Below are 19397 nucleotides of genomic sequence, written 5' to 3'. Positions count from 1 at the left end.
TTGGCGCAAAACCCGCCTAGTTTTAGCAAAAGGAACGCATTTGATTGGTGGATAAAATTCGACACCCTATTTTTGAAATTTTGAACAGGAGTTTCACGAGCGCAATCAACAGCAGATTGGGAATGGCATCGCCAGGAAAGCGGGAGCGCGAAGTGCTTGAAGGACTCGTTCATGGAGACGGAACTAGGGAAGAAGACGGCGGCGAGTGTGCCCCGCCAGCAAAGAGTCCGAAACTAAGCATCAAGGACGGAGGCCCTCGACCGGGACAGGCGGCGCCACCTTGCAAAATGAACCGATTTGGGTTTGGACTGCTTCCACCCAAGCCCATCGTCGTTGCCGTAGCAGGGGTGACAAGTTCTCGCGAGTCCAATCAAGACGAGAACGAAAATAGGACCGCGAACACCATCGTCGAGGAGGTCAAGCCGCCGACAAGTCAATCCCTCACGTTGGAATTCGACATGACGACCGCACAGAGGAACATTGTCACCACGAAACCATTGACGTCGAACCCCAAGGGCCGGGCGGGATCGGGGCCAAAATCCGCTGGGTCCATTCCCAAACCAGCGACTTCAATCCCGAAGGGTGCGAAGCGAGGCTCGGCGCTACCGCAGCCGCGTGCACTTGTGAAACCCCGGGTTCGGCGGACCACGATTCCTCCTCCATCGAGCAAGCAGAGTGCCGCAGAGGTTGTGGCCATTCCCACGACGTCAGACATGCATCGTCCGTCGGCCGAGGACTCGAGCAATGTGGGCTTTGAATTGAGTCCCAAGGAATCGTTTGTCGCGCTTATCAAGGACAAAATGAGCGTGGTCAGTCAAATCGACGACGCGATCAAGTTGAAGCGATCGAGGCTCAAGCCACACGACTGGCGCGGCAAGTTTGACGAGCAAAAGGCGACTTTGCTCGACATGCGGGCGCTGCTTCGCCGCGTCGTGGACGAAGTACGTTGTCACGTATATGTCGTCGTGTTTGTTACCACTACCTCTGCGTAGGCCAAACAACTCGAACAAGATGCGTTCAAGATGGACCAAACCATCGCCATGGACCGAAAGGTGCTTGAACGCGAACTCGACCACGCCAACGAGCGCAACCAGCGGGTCGATTCCATTGCGCACGAGGTTCAATCCAACATCACAGACATGCAAGTGACCATCGGCAAGCTCAAAAGCGAAAAGGACCGGCTCACGTCCGAGCTGAACGACGCTCGGACGAAGCTCCAAGGGGCCACGGACGTCCATGCCCAACTGGTCGAAGCCCAAACGTCGCGGGACCAGGCCAAACTTGAGTTTGATCGACACGTGGCAGCGCTGACGAGCGAGAATCATGCGCTGCAGGGTCGGCTAGACACGCTAGAGCAAGTCCACGCGTCGGAGAAAGCCACGTTAAGTCGCAAGAACGACGAAGTGTCGACCATGTTTGCCAGTCTCAAGCAAATGCTCGACTTTGCCACGTCTGCCAACGTCAAACTCGAGGCAGACAACACCCAACTGCGCGCCAAGACAACCGACGTCGACGCGCAGATCAAGGACTTGGAGACCAAGTACACGGCCGCGAGCACGTCGTTGCGCCACGTGGAAGCGGAGCTGCAGGTAGTTACAATATCTAGGACCACACAATGAGAGTGCTGGCTGTACGGCTGCTACCACTAACCATGTTTGTTTTATGATGATGGCCGAACTTGTATGATGTTTCAAGAGTCGAATTATGACGAGCCTTGGCTTGTTAGTTGTAGTGGCTCCATTGGATGATAGACGATGTGTTGTAATGTAGGCATGTCGTGCCGCCAAGGACGAAGCGGTGGCGCTCGTGGCGGAGAAGTCCGAGCTAGTGCGCGTCGTGTCGGCCGAAGTGCACGAGCACATTCGGCAGGCGAGTGTGGAGAAGGAGCTGCGGGTGCACACGGACGCGCAAATGCGCGAGTTACGCGTGGAGCAGCTGGCCACGAACGCGCAGATGGAAGCGGTGAAGGCCGAGATGAAGCACATGAGCGAACGACACGCGGACAAGCTCGGTGCGGCCACTGCCGCGCTCGAGGCGATGGAAGCCCAGCTCAAAGCTGACGCGGCAGCGCACGCGGCGGCTGTCGACAAGCTCCGCGAGGTGACGGTGAGCCTCGAGAGCGAACTGCACACGTGGCGCCTCAAGGAAGCCGACAACACGATGGTCGAAATGACGGCGTTGGTGGACGCCAAGCGAGAGGCGGACGTGCTCAAGCTCCGGCTCAAGGAACTGAACCACCATGGCACGCAGAGTTTGCACGAAAAGGATGCGCGGATCGCCGCCCTCGAAGCCAAACTCAAGGATGGCGAGGTCCAACGGCGCAAGATGCACAATACGATCCAGGAACTGCGCGGCAACGTCCGGGTGTTTGCACGCACGAGGCCGTTCCTGCCGTCCGACGGCACCGGCGCCGTGTCGGCACTCACGTGCGACGGCGACCTCCAGTGTGTGACACTGAAACGCGACAAAGAAACGCACGCGTTCACGTTTGACAGAGTGTTTGCGCCTGTGAGTGGCCAAGACGCTGTGTTCGAGGTACGCCCGATGCATATCTTGTCACATGAATGCGTATGCGACGAGGTGGAAGTGAAGTGTTGGCTGTGGGCGACATCTGCTGCTGCTACAGTAGCTACGTTGTGAGTGTTGGTTTGAGGAGGATGATGGCATGTATATGGAGGTTATGATGACGCTGTGTGCCGTGTGTATATGTGGGATGAGAATATGGTATTGTCGTTTTACCCAACATTTGGACTTGTGTGCGGATTCGCCAAATGTATATGTGTTTGGTGTCACACTAATTAAAGTCACACACTAATTTGACGTTGACTAATTTGACGTTGTTGTTAGCTTCCTGCAATCTGATTGGCTGAATTCTTCTGTGTGTCGATTCTTAAACACAACAATAGGAAGTGTCGGAGTTTGTGCAGTCGGCAATCGACGGGTACCAAGTGTGCTTGTTTTCGTATGGGCAAACGGGCTCGGGCAAGACCCACACGGTACGTCCGTGCCTGCGTGCATAGACGCTGTCGCATACAACGGGAATATCAACTATCCCTGCGACGTGGTTGAACGATTGGATATGTAGATGCAAGGCAGTGGCAACGGCCACATGCGCGGGATCATTCCTCGATCGATTGAGAAGATCATGGCCGAAGTGACCAAGAGCGAGGCGCAAGGGTGGCGCTACGTCATGCATGCGTCATTTCTAGAGATTTACAACGAGACAGTGCGGGATCTGCTGGCAGACAAGGCGGACAAGAAACTCGTGCTCAAGATGGACCCAAAGAACGGCCAGAACGCCGTGATGGTGCAAGACCTGACCCTTGTGACCATCGACAGCTTGCATCAAGTGGAAGGCCTGATGGAGAAGGCGGCGCGGGTGCGAAGTGTGGCCTGTACAGACATGAACGCGCAGTCGTCGCGGTCCCACAGCGTGTTTTCGCTGCATTTACGAGGTCGGATAGGAAATATATGATGCGATGTGGGGAGAGAGTCACGTGTGTAGTGTAGGCGTGAACGACGCGCAAGGCACGGTGCTCGAGGGCAAGTTGAATCTGGTCGACTTGGCCGGGAGCGAGCGGCTGTCCAGGTCTGGGGCCACGGGCTCCCGACTCAAGGAGACCCAAGCAATCAACAAGAGCCTGAGCTGCCTCACGGATGTGTTTGCCGCCATTGGCAACAAGAGCCCCCATGTACTGCATACGTCTATATAGCCCAAACTACTATGTACTACTGACACGTTTAGATTCCATTCCGCAACTCCAAGTTGACATATTTATTGCAAAGCTGTCTCTCGGGGGACGGCAAGACCCTCATGATGGTATTATTATGTCGTACCTAGACCCGTGGTTGATATATCGATGATGGCAAATATTTGATATATCGATGATGGCAAATATTTGATATATCATCATGCGTAGGTGAATCTGTCGCCGACAGTCGAGTCAGCCCATGAGAGCTTGTGCTCGCTGCGGTTTGCACAACATGTGAACCAGTGCGAGTTGGGGAAACCCAAGCGCCAGCTCAAGAAGAAGTCGGACGAGGACGCAGTAGTGTAGGGGGTTAACTGTTAACCAAACGGAATGATTGTCGTGTAAAAGTGCAAAGTACTGTGTATAATATATCTTGATTTTACTATGGCATAATAGGAACAGAAGTAATAATGTCGTACGATATACTAGTAGTACTATGCAGTATACAAGATTCCATAGAGTTTCGGGTACCACTGTAGAGTACGTCGTTGTGTGTGCGGAGAAGCAAAGTAGAAGACCCGTGTGGACATGACAGCGGACGAAGAAAGGTTGGTGAAGAGTCGGAAGAGGTGTGCCGTCAATCAGCGCAAGTATCGAGCCAAGCTGCAGATCATCGACAACCAACGGCGCATGAACATGGACGAGCTAAGCCGCGTCAACCAAAGGCTGGAAGGACACATTGCAGCGTCCATCGACCGTCGGGGTCTTTGGTGTCATGCCGAAGAGCAGTCCATCTTGGAATATCTTCGGCTATTTGAGCGCGGGTACACGCAGTCTGAGCGCCAGGATTCGTTCCTCCGCTACTTCGTCGCTCCAGATGTGTGCTTCAATGGACTCGTAAGGACATCGTACGCACGCATATTGCTGACGGTGCTAATCGGGTTTGTTGTATAGATTGGCGTGGAAGGCGTGAAGTCGTACTGGACAACTCGCAGCTCCAGGCTAACGTTTCTGCATGTGAAGTACGTGCGATTGACTCCAGTAGCCCACACCTCCGAGGGGACGACGGTGGAAATGCATTGCGTTATCGAAGTGGCGTTGGCGTCACCGACCGTCGCCGCCATGTTCCCGCACGTTGTCCGTCGGCCCGACCTCGTCGACAAGCTGCTGAGCGCGCCGCTGCACATTCCCCTACATGCCACATATGTATTCGACGACAACAAGCAAGTGTCGTGGCAGTCTTGTGTGCCGAATCTCGTCCAAGCACTATACACCACGTTTGGCAACTTGAACGACGTCGTGGCTGCCACTTCGTCGAGCGCAGCCATCCACCCCGACGTGAAAGGGCAAAGCGACTCCCAACCAGCGTGATCTCCACGGAGAAGATTCATGTACTGGACGTGGATATGGGAGATGGAGTCAAAGGATGAACTAGCATAGCTAATGCGAGCAGTCAAGTACTAGTATATACTGCTCGGTCCCTCGTTGAAGGTGATGCGAACGAAGCCATGAAGTCGGATTTTCATTTATGTGGTAGTTTAAATAATTGTTAAATCTACTTGAAGTACTACGTATTATTATTGGGGTCCTTTTACCCAAAATTTGGACTCGAGTGCTGATTCGCCTAATCTATTGATTGATTCTTTGAATTGTCCAGTGTCACACTAATTTACGGTAAGACAATTCGATGTTGAAATGGTCGAATAGTGGATTTGATTGGCCACTTGATTCATGTTCTCGATTTTGATTGGTCAATCGATTGACTTTTGATTTGGTGATTGAGCACCCCACTCCAATTTCGAATCGACTTACTGTTAACAATAATAATAGTACTGTACTACGGTACGTACCACTATGAAGTAAGTCTTACTGTACGTAGTAGTACTTGACTATGAGTAGTAATTACTCCGTACTACTACGTAGTAATAACTAACGTTGTGATCTGGGTTTTTAAATGAATTTCGTTTATTGTGCTTTCGAGTGAAATTTCGTTGGAATTTAAATCGATTTGATTGGCTACTTCAGATGAGCTCAAAATTACTAACCAATCAAAACCTTCTCAATGCAATTCAACAACCAATCAGATTTATGGTCGGCGCGATGCACCCCCAAATTTGTATTAAATCGACAATAAAGAATTGATAAATCAAGATTGATGAGTGCTAGGTTATCACACTATTTAAGGTGCAAGTAATTTGACGTTTTGATTTTTGCTTGCTTCTCCTGTACGTGTAAGTGTGAGGTTGTCGACGATGGCGGGCGGCAAAGCAAAAGGAACGAGCCTCCGGAGCGAGAAGCGGACGACCCGCATCGACAAGGATGTGAAGAAGGTGTCTGCCACGAACAAGTTGCTGTCGTACGCGTACGACTTGCTGTGGAGTTATCGGTACTTTCACGTCATCGTGGCGATCTTGTTGGCCGTGGAAGTGGTGCTCGGCGTGCTGATCATCCAAAAGATCCCCTGTAACCATACGATTATGTTGATAGCACTTGGGTAGACTGCTCAGTCACCGTCGTCGTCTTCGTAGACACGGAAATCGACTGGAAAGCCTACATGCAGCAAGTGACTCAGTTCAAGAATGGCGAGCGCGACTACCTCAACATCCGCGGCGACACTGGGCCGCTGGTTTACCCTGCCGGGCACGTATACATCTACTCCATCTTGCACTGGGTGACGAACAACGGCCAAGACATTCGTCTCGGTAGGTCTCCCATCCTTCAAGTATGTCGTACCTACATCTCCCTCGTTGTTGTTAGCTCAGTACATCTTTCTCGGATTCTACTTGATCACGATTTCCGCGATCTTTGCGATCTTTTACCGCTCGCGCGTGGCGCCGCCGTGGACCGCAATCTTGGTGTGCACGTCAAAGCGATTGCATTCGATTTACATGCTGCGCCTCTTCAACGACGGCATCGCCATGATGTTTCTGTTCATTGCCGTCTACTTGTGCTGCCGCCAGCAGTGGCGTCTCGGCTGCCTCGTGTACAGCTTCGCCGTGTCCATCAAGATGAACGTGCTGCTGTTCGCGCCGGCGCTGTTCTTCTTGCTGCTCCAGTCATCCGGAGTGCTGCGCACGATCGGGTACTTGTCGATTTGTGCGTCACTCCAAGTGGCGTTGGCGTTGCCGTTCCTCAAAACGTTTTGGTGGAGCTACCTCACCAAAGCGTTCGAGTTCAGCCGCGTGTTCACGTACACATGGACTGTGAATTGGAAGTGCATCCCCGAACACGTACGTACTAGTACTACTACTACCACTACTACTAGTACTAGTACTACTACTACCACTACTACTAGTACTATCTCGACTTCTGGTGGTGGTGGACTACTCACATGCATGCTGTTGATGGACGTTATTAGATCTTCTTGTCGAAACCGTGGGCGCTGTTCCTCTTGAGTGGGCACATCGTGGTGTTGATTGCATTCTTGCACAAGTACTTCTTCTCGGGGCCACAGGGGTTGAGTGTGTCGGCGCTCGTGTACAAACCCTTCACATTGCGGTACGCCACCGCACCATGTCGCATGTATATATATATTTATATATATATATATATATTGTGCTTTCGAGTGAAATTTCATTGTGGCGTGATTTCTCGTTGGAATTTAAATCGATTTGATTGGCTACTTCAGTCTCCCCAAATTTGTATCAGATCGACAATAAATATAGGATGAATTTGATATACAAATTTCCCAATACCATGTATATAAATCCCCATCTAGTTTTTGAGTGGGAACGTACGAAAGAGACGTCTGTTATCCGTTTCTTTTGTTTTATGATCGTGTGTAGCGAACGCGTGCCCATTCGCGTCGAGCGCATCGTCACGTCGTTGTGTGTCGTCAACTTCGTCGGGATTTGCTTTGCCCGTACATTGCACTATCAGTTTTACGCGTGGTACTTTCCCACGTTGCCGTACCTGCTGTGGAAGACCAACATGCCGTTGATCTTCAAAGCCAAAGTGCTCATCATTTGCGAGTTTGCGTTCAATACATTTCCGGCCACGGACGTGTCGTCCACGGTGCTGCATCTGAGCCACTTTATGCTCCTCGCGTCCTTGTTTACGGCCAGTGACGAAAGTACGTGGGCAAGCTGTATCTACCCCCCCCCCTCCATGTTTTGGTTTGGTTTGCAGAGGGGGCGTGGGGGGCTTATTATGTCTACTGTCGTCTGGTTGGCGTTATCGAGTATGTGATTTTGTGTCTCGCTGAAAACGTAGGCAAGTACCAGTCGTACTTGGATGCCGAAACCCGCCAAGACTTGACGCATTTCGTCAACGAAGAATGCTTTGACGCGGCGCGACAGTTTGCCATGTATTACGGCAGTGTTACTGAAGAGTTGGCCGAAGGGGCCAAGGTGGTGTCGGTACGTTTGTGTGGGGAGTTTGAAGTTTGGTTGTCATGTTGTGGCTGCTGCTGCTGCTGTGTTTACAAATGGAGTTGGTTGTCATGTGTAGATTGATGAACAAGAGATTGTGCTGCGCTTGCCAAAGATGAACTTTACGCTCGCGATTGGGTTTGGCAGCAGTGCCCCCGTGACCACTGAAGGTACCGACCGATGAAACCAGTTGGTGCTTGATGCGTGATTGATTGGGGTAGGTTATGCGCGTCGCGTGCTCAGCGGCATGTCCAAGGAAGCTGAGGACGGATTAGCCCGCGGCGTCAACATGGGGCAGGTCATGACTCGCGACTACAACGAGTTCAAGAAGAACAACAACGAAGCAGCGGACGACGGCGAGTTGAACGTCCAGTTGCGCCGTCGAAAGTAGTAGCTCGGAAGGAACCATTCATTGCCCCTGTGCGTCGTTCGTTGGAAGCGAGGGGGGGGTAGCATGACAATCCATAATATATGCTGTCATATGTTGCAACATATTGGAGTACGTGATGGATGATTGTGACTGAGGCTGTTGTTCATGAACGTGATAGTTCTTGGTGGATGTAGATGTAATGTGTATACTAGTACCACACACCCGTTATACAGTACACTTCATCGTCGTACTTTAGTCCTGTATCACACAATCATGGTCAGATCGTGTACGCCGTGTCGCCACACCCTGTGCACCCTACTTACTGTTAATTCAAAAGCCATCAGCCCTTGTACTGTATTCTAGCCGAAAGGGACTCGAGGTCATATGCACTGTACACTGTAGTAGAGTCGAAGCAGTAAATAATTTACTGTTGGAACGATACTGACCATTCCAAAGTTTGAACATCATAAACTAGTATTGATCATGGGTTATCACGAGTCCACGGTCGAGTTGACGGGGAGGAGCTTCTTGGCGCGCAAGTCGTTGACAATAAGATCGCTGCGGACACCAAAATTGGGGCAGTTTTCGAGCCCTGCGTGGTGCAGCGCGACGACGGAGTGATCCTGAAGCGACAGAATGGGCGACCCCGACGACATCTTGCGCGTGTCCAGTAAATACTGCAGCTCCGACCCGGTCGTGGCCTGCACGACTGCCACCGATCCGTTTTTCTTGTACTGCATGCGCTTCCCCCACGCCAGCGGATGTGTGACAGAGTACACTGGCTCGCCCACAGCGCTGGCGAATGATCTCAGTTTTAAAGTGCCGTATCGCGTCACCACACTCGGATCGAGGCGGATGAGCGTGTAGTCCAAGTCTACGTTGGTCGTGACAAACAACTTGGTGGTGCTCGCGTATATTTCGCCGGGACACCCCATTTGGCGGTCGCAAGTGTCGCTGGTCATGACAAAATCTGGGCAGAGCGTCGTTTGCGCGAGGAATTCCACGCGCGTATTTGCAGCGTCGGTGGCGTCTTGGATGCAATGGTTGTTGGTGAGCATGTGCCCTTGACTGCCGACGAGCCACCCCGTGCAGCCGTAGAGAAACCCCCCGCGTTGAATGACCAGTCGGGCAATTGCCCCACTTCGAAGGTACATGACCCGATGGATGGGGTTGATGTCATTGAAACACGCAGCCTCAAACGATTCGTCAGTCCCACACACGCTCTCCTCGCCGCCGCCCTCCAAGTGCGTGTCGTAGCCCACGACGGTAAAGCTCCCCCGGCAATCATTGGTCGTCGATTCGATTGCTGTGGACGAAGGGGGGGAAATGATGGGGGTGCTGTGGTTGGTGTACAACTCGATGGAGACGGACGTGGTCGAGAGCGGTGGCGCGTGGAACGACCCGTGATACGTGTTGCTGTCCAACCGGATGGGGGGTAGCATCGTTGATGAATTGGCCAATGACAGAGGACGGAGCAAGATAAAGTCCCCGGGGGGAAGCGAAAAGTTCTGGAACACAAACGCCATGAAGGACGCAGTTGAATCTGTCACGGTGCGGGCGAAGCGAAGGGTCGTGCCGCGTGAAGTCGACGCCGGGTACTGACTACAGGACATGCCAAACGAAAGCCCAACGTCCACGTCAGCAAGGGCAACCATCGATGGCGCCATCGTCGCCATGACTGTGGCCACGGCCGTCGAGAGGATGCGCATGTGTGAATGGCCACACGAATCCACGAATAAACCATTCAATGACGTTTCGCCTGTGCAAGAACCAACCTACTCCTTGTGCTGGAAGGATGCGATGTTGCTCATGTCTCGTTCATTCTTGCCAGAGAACGTGGCAGTCAACGGCCAATTGCCTTATGCCAGTGGCGCGACGGTTAAATGCGGTTTCATAAGGTGGTGATCAGGCAGTGTCAACCTGATACCAACCAGTATGCACAATAACGAAGGTCGAGTGAGTTGGGCTTGGCGCGTTGAAGAGTACACTATACAGTACAACGATCGACAGAACATGCTCAGATCTCGTCCCCTTGGATTCTTAGGGTGTGCTGTCATATTGCGTGGAAAAGTCAACTTCAAAACTCAAACATCAAATTGCCCTTTGCTTATACATGTTGAAGGTCTTCAACATGTAAAAGTATTGCAATATCCACAACTTCAATAGGTTGCCAAACGGTGGACACTTGAAACTGCAAAATGATATATTGTACGACTTATTCATGGGTGTAGCCTCGTGCAATGCCACTGCTTCCTTGAACGGCAGCGTGCGGCGCAGTCTCACCAACCCGTGGGTCCAGTCCTCGATAGTCTCGTGTGGCCAAGAACTCGCCTACGTAGACATACTTGGTTACAATTACCCAACAGTGAGCAAACAGCAAGCGTCGAAACCTGCTTCGCTTCGGAACGTAGTCAATTGCTGAGTGCCAGCTTTCGATACCAACGCAGTGCAGTTGTCCCCGTCGTGGTCGCTATCATCTGAGCCTCCACCGCCGTCTCGCTGGCCCTTGGCTTGGTGGTACTTGCCCGTCACGAGGGAGAAATACGGTTCGTCTGGGGCTTCCCCTTCATCATCCATTTCATTGACCGCCGTGACCAGCGACGGCAGCACTTCCTGGAAATCGGCTTTGTATTGCCCCGTCCATTCGCTGTCGCCGTGTGTGAGGGCCAAGTGCAGTTCGTACCTACAACATTGCGATGACATTGCCGTTTGATAACGTCATAGAAAAAATAATCGTACGGGGTCACGATCGGTTTGAAAAACTCGGTGCTGTCCAGCAACGAGTTTTCGGCACACGCGACGAGACAAAACGCGTCGATTTCGGCAAAATTCGACAGCTTGGGGACGTTGATTTTACCCACCACAAACGTGTACGACTTGCGCCCGCTCCTATCCCAACGATGGTAACTCTCCACGTCACAGATTTCATATGCAATTTGCTGTACTTGGCAATGAGCGCCTGCAACGACTGCACCACGTCGAGGCAGTTGGCCACGCCCAATGTTCCCATGAGAATCCCAATGATCTGAGCTTCCTTAGCCTTTTGCACGAGAAAGTACCGGCGATTCAACGTCCGGTTGATCGACGTGCCCTCTCGTCGTGCCACGTCAGTCTGTGGGTCGTACGACAGACACGGGGTGTCGCCGGCACGCAAGAGAATGTTGGTCAAGTGCGGAGACTCCTTGCCCACATACAAAAGCACCGTGGACGCGCTAAATGTCTGGGATGGTGGCAGCGGGATGGCCAGTCCCCCGATAACAGTGGACGAGGCCGCGACGTCGGACGCTGCATCGCCTGAACGTTTTGATTAGCTCCTGGACTTTGTGGAACCAACGTACCTGGGTGGTACATGGTGCGCATGGTGCTGCAGAGAAAGTCGCGGTCGGGATAGGACAAGGCCAACGAACTGGCAACTGCGGTGGCTTGATGCTCGTAGCAAGGTTCGTACAGGACGACGTGGGTGGCTGAAGTGTCGGTGGTCGCCAGCAGGTCGTTGAATCCGGCCGCGATCGCGGCGGCGTTGCAAGGAACGTTTCCAAACACGTAAATGACAGGGAGGACAGAAGTTGGGCTCAAGCACGCTCGGCCGTAATGGACAATGCAGTCGGCAAGCAAATGGTGCGCGGCTACTTCGTCGACGCAGCAACTGCCGTAGGATGTGTCTCCCAGGACAAAAATACGTTCAATTGGATGCTCCAGCGCAGCAAGAGCCGCACGAAGTTGAAACTGAACTTGGATCGCATCGGGAAGCATCGCGTCCGGGAACTGCAGCGCAATGCGGCGGAACCCGTACGCCTGAATGTGCTCGACGGTCTTATGGATGCTGTAGTACGTCACAACGTCGGGCCGGGTGGCCTTTACAGCCAAGGCCGAAGAAGCCATATCGTCGGAAGGCGCGTGGATGTGTACCGACTGCTGCATGATACGAGACCCATCGTCGACCGCGAACCCCGTCGATGCCATGGTTGTCGCTCTCAAGTTTGTCCAAGCGCGGAAACTTGTGTTGCGATTGGATAATTTCAACATCCAATCGATGGAAGTGAAATAACGAAACTTTTAGCCAATCAAAGTCATTTAGCACAAAGGGATACTATTAATATTAATAGTACCGACCGTACTCCGCAGTATTACACAAAAAACTAACCGACGGTTACATGCGGCACCCCTGGCTTATAATAAGCGCGTGATGTACATGGAACCACGCCAAGTCGTTCCCAGTGCGTTATGGGAATAAAATCGTTTGGACAATGCCACGAATCTTATGGTTCGTCTGAAACCCTCCAAAAAGCTGCGTTGACGACCGTTACATGAACAGCAGCCCCACAGGCAAAATCGAACAACCACGAAAGAGTGCGATGGTGAGCGTCCCATATATTTATTGGCGTCGCCATTACGATGGACCGCGAAGGTCTGACCTCGGCCTTCGCATCTTTGTGTTTGAACGTCATCCACGTGTATCGATGGGTCCTTGGTGGCATCTGCCCGCCTCCCATTGACGTCGGCACTGATCGGACCGCGATTGAAATGTCCTTCGTCACCCGTCAAACCCAGCGTCGCTCAGTCATGACCATGACTGACTTCGATAGTACCGACCGACGAAGTACAGCAGACCAGTCGGTCACTCCCCTCTACTTGCACCCGCCCCCCCCACACCATCAGCATCCTCCTCCCCCTGGTGACACCAAGCCCCCATCGAAACCGCGCATGCCCATGCTGCAAACGTACGAGCGGGGCCAAAAGTACCAACTCAAGCTGCAGGAAAAGATCAAAACGTGGCAAACGCTGGCCGCCAAGCAGCGGGTATTCAAAGCCACGCCCCTTCCAAAACAATACAAGTACACCAAAGGCAGAAACACGTCGAATGGAGACGCGGCGGCGGCAGGTTCCGGGCGGCGATCGCTGCCCGATGAAAAGACGAAAATCGAGGCCGAGAAGAAGCAGTTGTCGGAGGACATGCTGCTGCTGCTCAACGCCCTGGCCAAATCCCACAAACAAATCGCCCCCCAAGTTGTTCCTGTGGAGAGGAGCTGATAAACTGTAAATAACGTTACTGTAACGTTACTACTACGTAGTACTAGTAGTACAGTGTACTACTACTGTACTACTAGTAGTATGGAGTACTTACAGTTAGCATTTCTGAGCAACCTGATGACTCAAGTTACATACAGACACCGCACGGAACTATCTTCAGTATATTTTGTTATGTATCAGCCCTATACCACGAGGACCAAGCACGGTGTATGCGCAAGGTGGTGGTGCATCGCAGATCGCATTGCAGAAAGAGTGAGTGCCGCCAGCATTGCCCTCGTTCCAACAGCCACGCAAACCCACAAAACGACACCCACGTTCGCGTTGACAAGGTACCCATTGTGCAAATATCTCATAGCTTAGTTAACGTTATACATGGCACAATGTTACCCATCACCCTTATCGTCGATCAGTGGCCGCAGTACGAATTGGCTCGGTGCCCCGCTCTCTAAATTTGTACCATACATACATGTAGTTCGATTGTGTCTATTCATTGAGTTTGATGATTCCACTGCATGTGCACTGTACCACAATCACACGACGTTTGGAGGGCCAATCATCACACTTGATCTAAGTATGGACGCGTGCAATTTCGCGTTCGATTTGAGAGTCGGGCAGTTCCAATTCCATCTAGCCAATCACAACGCAACGTCGAGCGATATCCGGATACTCCCAGGCGAGTTCTTGGATTTCTACACAGCATTGCTCGAGCATATTGCAAGTCGTTCGATACTCACAATGTCTCCACCGCCCCGCGGCGACATGTTCCATTGCCCTCCTCTGCATGCTTGGCAGCGAGATGAACTCATATCAAAGGCCAAGGAGGCATGCAAGTTTCTCGTTGTCAACGCCACAACCTCCGAGTACAGCCCCATCGAGACCGTCGTCCAAAACGGCCGCACAGGCCGCCATGCCACAGTGCGTTGTACACTTCACCCTTATACAAGGCTGCACGCATTCATTATCTCTCCACGGTGTAGGTTCGCCGATCGAACGACATAACGGATCCCCAGTACGAAGGGTTCTCAGCGCACACAAAGCTCCGAGCATCAATTGACGACGTGGCCGGGTTCTTCGAGCTCGACACGCCCCACAAAGCTCAAGCGTATGCCCGCATCATGGGCGAAATCGTGCTGGACAAGCGAAGGCTGTATACGTTGGTGGAGCGGCCGATTTCCGATCGCGAGTCGCAGCCGTTGCATTTCGTGTCGGTGGAATGGCTCATGTTGAAGATGCCGTTGGGGTTCAACACCCGCGATGTGTGTTACTTGGAGGTACGTACTTAGGTATATATATATATATACCGGTATATCGTCATCCAAACACAGTATTCAATGTGACTACATAGTGTCACGACGAGTTTTCATTCCACGACCAAGCCACCGGCGACCTGCGGCGCGGATGGGCACGGTGTACCCACTCCATCAACTTGGTGTGTTGTCCGAACCTGCAGCGGTCGCACAATGTAATCCGCATGGATATCATACGAGTACGTTGTGGGTAGTATGATACGTGTCACTTGACTGCATGTGACCTTAGTCTGGCCATGTCTTTCTCGAGTCGAGTGACAGCGGCGTCCTCGACTACTACCGCGTGGCCTTTGGAAAAGCGAACGGCACAATGGTCAAGCACGTGTCCAAGGCGTTGGCAGATCGTCACTTGAAGCATGCGACGGCTATGGTACTGCCAGTGTGTGGTTCGCCTGGAAAAGATACAAAGCCTGACGCTCTTATCCTATCGTTGTTTTAGGCGCTGAATTTGGAAGAATACTTCATCTCCCAACGAGTCCGCCCGATGCTAGACGTGCCAGTGGGCCACTTCCAGTCGAAAAAGGCGGTCGAGTACTGCATGCACTGCTACAACCGGATTGCATGGCATGCCACCAAGCGGCAATGCCGCGGATGCGGCGACGTCGCATGTGCCAGGTGCAGCTGCGTGTGGTACCTTCCCTTGGATCAGAAGAAGACAACCAAGGTGCAGTTATGCCACGGGTGTATCACGGGCGACATGGACCGCAATAAGAGGCGGTACACACATCATCACCCTCCACCACCACCACCATCGCCGCACCAGTCCATGTACTCGGATGACAACCAATCCACCTTTGCCGAGCCCAACAACGACCGACCCAGTGTCGCGTCATCCATCCACCCGTCCATAGCCGTGTCATCGCTGCACCCCCATTCGCAAAGGTATTCGTTGCCCCAACGAGCTCATTCGTCGTCGTGTGTGGTATCCCTTGTTGGTAGCGAGTACCCTCGGTCGTCGTTTAGCATGGACACAGACCAAGCCACCGAGTTGTACGTGTTGAGTCCAAGTCAGTGGCGCGTGTCTGAAGACGTGAGCTCCGCTATCCGAGATGGCATGCTCACGTTCCACTCGGATGCCTCGGCCATCTACTTGCGCCGGTAATGACGGCGACTCTGTTCAAGATACTATTAATAGTACTCTGGAGTACTACGTTAGCGTTGGTCATATTTTTAATACGTAGCAGGTGAGTTTGCAAATGTTAAGCTTACCGTAAAAGATATTATTAATAATACTACTAGTACTACAAAACATATTATTAATAATACTACTATTAATAGTTGAAGTACTACGTAGTACTTCGTACGTACTTCGAAGTAGTATTTTTTCCGGAAACAACTTCAAGCATTTACGTAAACGTTACCTCGAAGTAAGTTACTATACTTACTTCGAAGTACTTCGCTATTATTCGTACTATACAGTACTACAGTATATTTTGATTAAGTTCAGGATATTTCCGGTATATAGTATTTCGTCCGACGCACAACTGATTCAGGTCGCTGAACATTCGATATATTTCGTCCAGAAAGTACATGGTTGCAGTTTATTTCGACAAGTGTCCGGTATATGTCACCCCACAACCGGTATATTTCACAGGCTGTTCAATATATTTCAAATGATGTTCCATCTATTTCGATTTTAGATGCAAATCAGTAAATCGCAGGTAGTGGATAGCGTTTTGAACTTGTTTGATTCATAGATCTGGGACGACGTGAATCCTCTACAACCTTTCACCTTGTAGCTCAAGTTGTTCTACGGTCTTGCCGAAAATGCGGGTGACATGGAAGTTAGCACCTGATGAAGCAGCGCTTTGATTTGCATCTAAAATTGAAATAGATGGAACTTCATTTGAAATATAGTGAACAAAGTGTGAAATATACCGGTGTGGGGTGACATATACCGGACATAAGTCGAAATAAACTGCAACCATGTACTTTCTGGACGAAATATATCGATTGTTCGGCGAACATAACGCACATGGCGTGAATCAGTTGCATGTCGGACGAAATATACCGGAAATAAACCTGACTGTGAACTATTTATCGAAAAATGGTGTAGTACGGTTACAGTAAACTGTTCTGAAATTATTAATTCTCGGAGGTGAGATTTGAAGCAGTAGAATATCTGAAAACTGAGACGATATTCAGGTCTTCCGGCGTCTCTTCTTTCAATCGTCGCTTGGCAAAGCAGTAGCGCTGCGAGGAGGACCAGTATTGTATTCCCTATCGATTCTTCATACAATAGCCCAGTGACTTATGCATTGGTACAGTACTTTACAGTAGTGGTTGACATGGGAATGGTCGCAAATATCATTCGTAGAGAATTGCGAATTCCCAAACAATAATTGACGAACATCTGCTACAACTCTTCTCTCCGGATAAAACCTGAGCAGCCAATCAGACTCAATGTACTTATTATATCCGGACGACATTGGGTTTTGCGCTCGTCACGTCGATAGACCAGTACAGTATCATCATGGGAAGGCACCGCCACAACGTGCTGAGCGACGCATTCCATTGCCCACCACTAAGCGAGTACGATCGCCAGGAACTGATCCTCCAAGCGAAGCTTGCGTGCAAGTACCTCGTCGTGGATGCCACCGCGTCGGACTCGCTTCCCATCGAGAACGTTGTTGTGAACGTTAAGACGGGTCGTCACGCCACGGTAACCACTGTCTTCAGTTTCCTTTCTCTCAGCATACGTTCACATGACATAGGCTCGCTGCATCCGTGACCAAGTGGATTCCACTCTCGTTGGCACGGCGACACACACTCGTGTGCGCGCTTCGCTCGGCGACGTCGTGTCGTTCTTCCGCCTCGACTCGCCGTCCAAAGTCCACGATTATGCGCGAGTGATGGGGGACACCTTTACAGAGAGAGTGTCGTTGTACACACTCTTGGAGGCAGCATCTTCATTCGACCCCGATCACACCACCGCGTGGCAACAGCAGCATTCGGGAACCATCCACACCAGCACACTCACGCATTATGTCGGCGTGGAATGGCAGTTGTCCAAACCAAAGGGGTTTTCTCCGCGGGACTTTTGCTACTTGGACGTACGTGAGTATAATATATGTGTGTACATGCATTCCCATGGCATGAATGCACGTCCTATGGTTGAAGCGAAATGGTAAATACAGTATATGTAGTACCAAGACTCGTTCTTCTTTGTCGACCAAGCGACTGGCCAGGAGCGGCGCGGGTGGGCGCGATGTCTTCATTCAGTCGACTTGGACTGCTGTCCCGACATGGAGCGGTCAACAGGCATCATCCGCGCCAAGATGATCCGGGTATGTACGACGTTACAATGCGGTTGGTCCTGTACCCACACATGTATCTGTATAGTCGGGGCATGTGTTTGTTGAGTCCACCGACAAGCAAGGCGTGTTGGACTACTACAAGATTTACTTCATTGTTCCTGGTGGCACTGTACTCAAGCACTTTCCATCGCTATATATGAAGAAGATGCTAAAAACGTTCACCACCTCTGTCCGTCTCATCGTCATCACATCGTGCCATGAGAACCAAACTTACCGAGTAAATAGGCCCTCAACTTGGAAGAGTATTTGATCCAACGACGATTGCGCCCCATTCTCGACGTTCCTGTATCCACGTTCCCCCTCAAGAAGGATGTGGCGGCGTGCATGCATTGCTACCATCGGTTCCCATGGATGGCCACCAAGAAACAGTGCCGAAGCTGCGGCGACGTCACGTGCCCCAAGTGCAGCGCCGCGTGGAGCTTTCACTTGGACCCGTCGTCGTACGTCAAAGTGCACTTGTGCCATCAGTGTGTCCTGGACGAGGCCGACTTGCCCGTGGCGTTTGCAGCCAGAACGTCCCGAAGTACGTCATTTGTATTCTGCTGTACAATCAATCACTCAATGTTCACTCGGTAGCAACGTCGAGGTCGTCCCGTGTCCACAGCGCCCCCCACCGGTCGTTGCAGTGCGTACGACCACCGTATGCAAGGTCGCGGGTCAGCGATGCTCACAACCGCCATACTCCCGACCCCCGTTATTCCCGTGCGGTGTACCCCATGTCGTCATCGCAACATTCTGAACCAGCGGACGACGACGATGAACAAGGGCGGCCGCGCGTGATTACATTGGACGGGGCGTCTCCCCAAGGCAACTACAACTACCACCACCATCGTCACCCCCGAAGTCGGGACGACAACAACAGCAACACCAGCAGCCACCACCGGAATCACCCGCAGACCCCCGACGACGACGACGCCGACGGCGGCATCGTTGTCATTTCCCCCACGGATTGGCGCGGGTCCCAGCTCACATCGACGTCTTCGGTTCGCGAAGCCCTGCTGACGTTTCATTCGGATTCGTCGTCCATATATTTATAATTAGTGGCGGCCGATCGGATTGGTGTCGGGTGGTGGTGCCAAACTAGTTACTACGCATATTAATACAATAAACGTTAAAGGCTGGTGTGAATCCCACGTCATAAAATTAGGCCATAACTCGTTGTGACAAGTCTGCAAAGTCCCATATCCCATGAGAAAAAGGAGAAAAATAGTATCTACAAGTTGCCTGGATGCCAGCTGAATATTGGAAAAAATAATTCGAATTCTGATTGACATGTCAATATTTCACAATAATGTCAACGTCAACACAAA

The 19397-nt window shown here is 51.6% G+C and overlaps 8 protein-coding genes across 11 annotated transcripts; 6 read left to right on the top strand and 2 right to left on the bottom strand.

The window, feature by feature from the left end:
- The first annotated feature begins 95 nt into the window (after positions 1-95).
- H257_03033 lies at positions 96-4106 on the top strand. Of its 2 annotated transcripts, XM_009826932.1 has the most exons (8): positions 96-941; positions 993-1589; positions 1771-2535; positions 2907-2996; positions 3086-3455; positions 3511-3692; positions 3746-3820; positions 3921-4106. In XM_009826932.1, the coding sequence occupies exons 1-8, from the start codon at positions 123-125 to the stop codon at positions 4056-4058; spliced, it is 3036 nt and encodes a 1011-aa protein (XP_009825234.1). In that variant the 5' UTR covers positions 96-122; the 3' UTR covers positions 4059-4106. The 2 variants fall into 2 exon arrangements, with proteins under 2 accessions (XP_009825234.1, XP_009825235.1); XM_009826933.1 differs by having other exon boundaries at positions 3511-3820.
- A 108-nt stretch (positions 4107-4214) lies between these two features.
- H257_03032 (hypothetical protein) lies at positions 4215-5262 on the top strand. Its single transcript, XM_009826931.1, has 2 exons — positions 4215-4589; positions 4647-5262. Exons 1-2 carry the CDS (start codon positions 4281-4283, stop codon positions 5061-5063), a joined length of 726 nt encoding a protein of 241 aa, XP_009825233.1. The 5' UTR covers positions 4215-4280; the 3' UTR covers positions 5064-5262.
- Positions 5263-5899: 637 nt separating this feature from the next.
- H257_03031 (hypothetical protein) lies at positions 5900-8556 on the top strand. The gene is made up of 8 exons (XM_009826930.1): positions 5900-6155; positions 6221-6394; positions 6450-6922; positions 7051-7190; positions 7478-7764; positions 7905-8050; positions 8142-8232; positions 8284-8556. The coding sequence occupies exons 1-8, from the start codon at positions 5945-5947 to the stop codon at positions 8451-8453; spliced, it is 1692 nt and encodes a 563-aa protein (XP_009825232.1). The 5' UTR covers positions 5900-5944; the 3' UTR covers positions 8454-8556.
- Positions 8557-8923: 367 nt separating this feature from the next.
- On the bottom strand, positions 8924-10148 carry H257_03030 (hypothetical protein; the record flags this gene model as incomplete). Its single annotated transcript, XM_009826929.1, has 1 exon — positions 8924-10148. The coding sequence occupies exon 1, from the start codon at positions 10139-10141 to the stop codon at positions 8924-8926; it is 1218 nt and encodes a 405-aa protein (XP_009825231.1). The 5' UTR covers positions 10142-10148.
- A 471-nt stretch (positions 10149-10619) lies between these two features.
- H257_03029 (diphthamide biosynthesis protein 2) lies at positions 10620-12485 on the bottom strand. The gene is made up of 5 exons (XM_009826928.1): positions 11771-12485; positions 11378-11726; positions 11172-11321; positions 10823-11115; positions 10620-10763 (listed from the first exon to the last, which is right to left on the bottom strand). The coding sequence occupies exons 1-5, from the start codon at positions 12456-12458 to the stop codon at positions 10648-10650; spliced, it is 1596 nt and encodes a 531-aa protein (XP_009825230.1). The 5' UTR covers positions 12459-12485; the 3' UTR covers positions 10620-10647.
- Positions 12486-12817: 332 nt separating this feature from the next.
- Positions 12818-13607, top strand: H257_03028 (hypothetical protein). The gene has a single exon (XM_009826927.1). It carries the CDS (start codon positions 12828-12830, stop codon positions 13461-13463), a length of 636 nt encoding a protein of 211 aa, XP_009825229.1. The 5' UTR covers positions 12818-12827; the 3' UTR covers positions 13464-13607.
- A 564-nt stretch (positions 13608-14171) lies between these two features.
- H257_03027 (hypothetical protein) lies at positions 14172-16011 on the top strand. Its single transcript, XM_009826926.1, has 5 exons — positions 14172-14378; positions 14441-14734; positions 14809-14949; positions 15000-15140; positions 15210-16011. Exons 1-5 carry the CDS (start codon positions 14199-14201, stop codon positions 15870-15872), a joined length of 1419 nt encoding a protein of 472 aa, XP_009825228.1. The 5' UTR covers positions 14172-14198; the 3' UTR covers positions 15873-16011.
- A 1177-nt stretch (positions 16012-17188) lies between these two features.
- H257_03026 (hypothetical protein) lies at positions 17189-19221 on the top strand. 3 transcript variants are annotated; one of them, XM_009826923.1, is made up of 6 exons: positions 17189-17432; positions 17485-17823; positions 17917-18057; positions 18113-18256; positions 18313-18610; positions 18664-19221. In XM_009826923.1, the coding sequence occupies exons 1-6, from the start codon at positions 17244-17246 to the stop codon at positions 19122-19124; spliced, it is 1572 nt and encodes a 523-aa protein (XP_009825225.1). In that variant the 5' UTR covers positions 17189-17243; the 3' UTR covers positions 19125-19221. The 3 variants fall into 3 exon arrangements, with proteins under 3 accessions (XP_009825225.1, XP_009825227.1, XP_009825226.1); XM_009826925.1 differs by having other exon boundaries at positions 18313-19221; XM_009826924.1 differs by having other exon boundaries at positions 17189-17823.
- Positions 19222-19397: the final 176 nt, after the last annotated feature.

Source organism: Aphanomyces astaci, assembly GCF_000520075.1.
Source record: "Aphanomyces astaci strain APO3 unplaced genomic scaffold supercont1.5, whole genome shotgun sequence".
Classification (NCBI taxonomy): domain Eukaryota; phylum Oomycota; class Saprolegniomycetes; order Saprolegniales; family Verrucalvaceae; genus Aphanomyces; species Aphanomyces astaci.
Note: the sequence above shows the minus strand (reverse complement) of the source record. Positions and strands in the feature narration are given on the sequence as shown.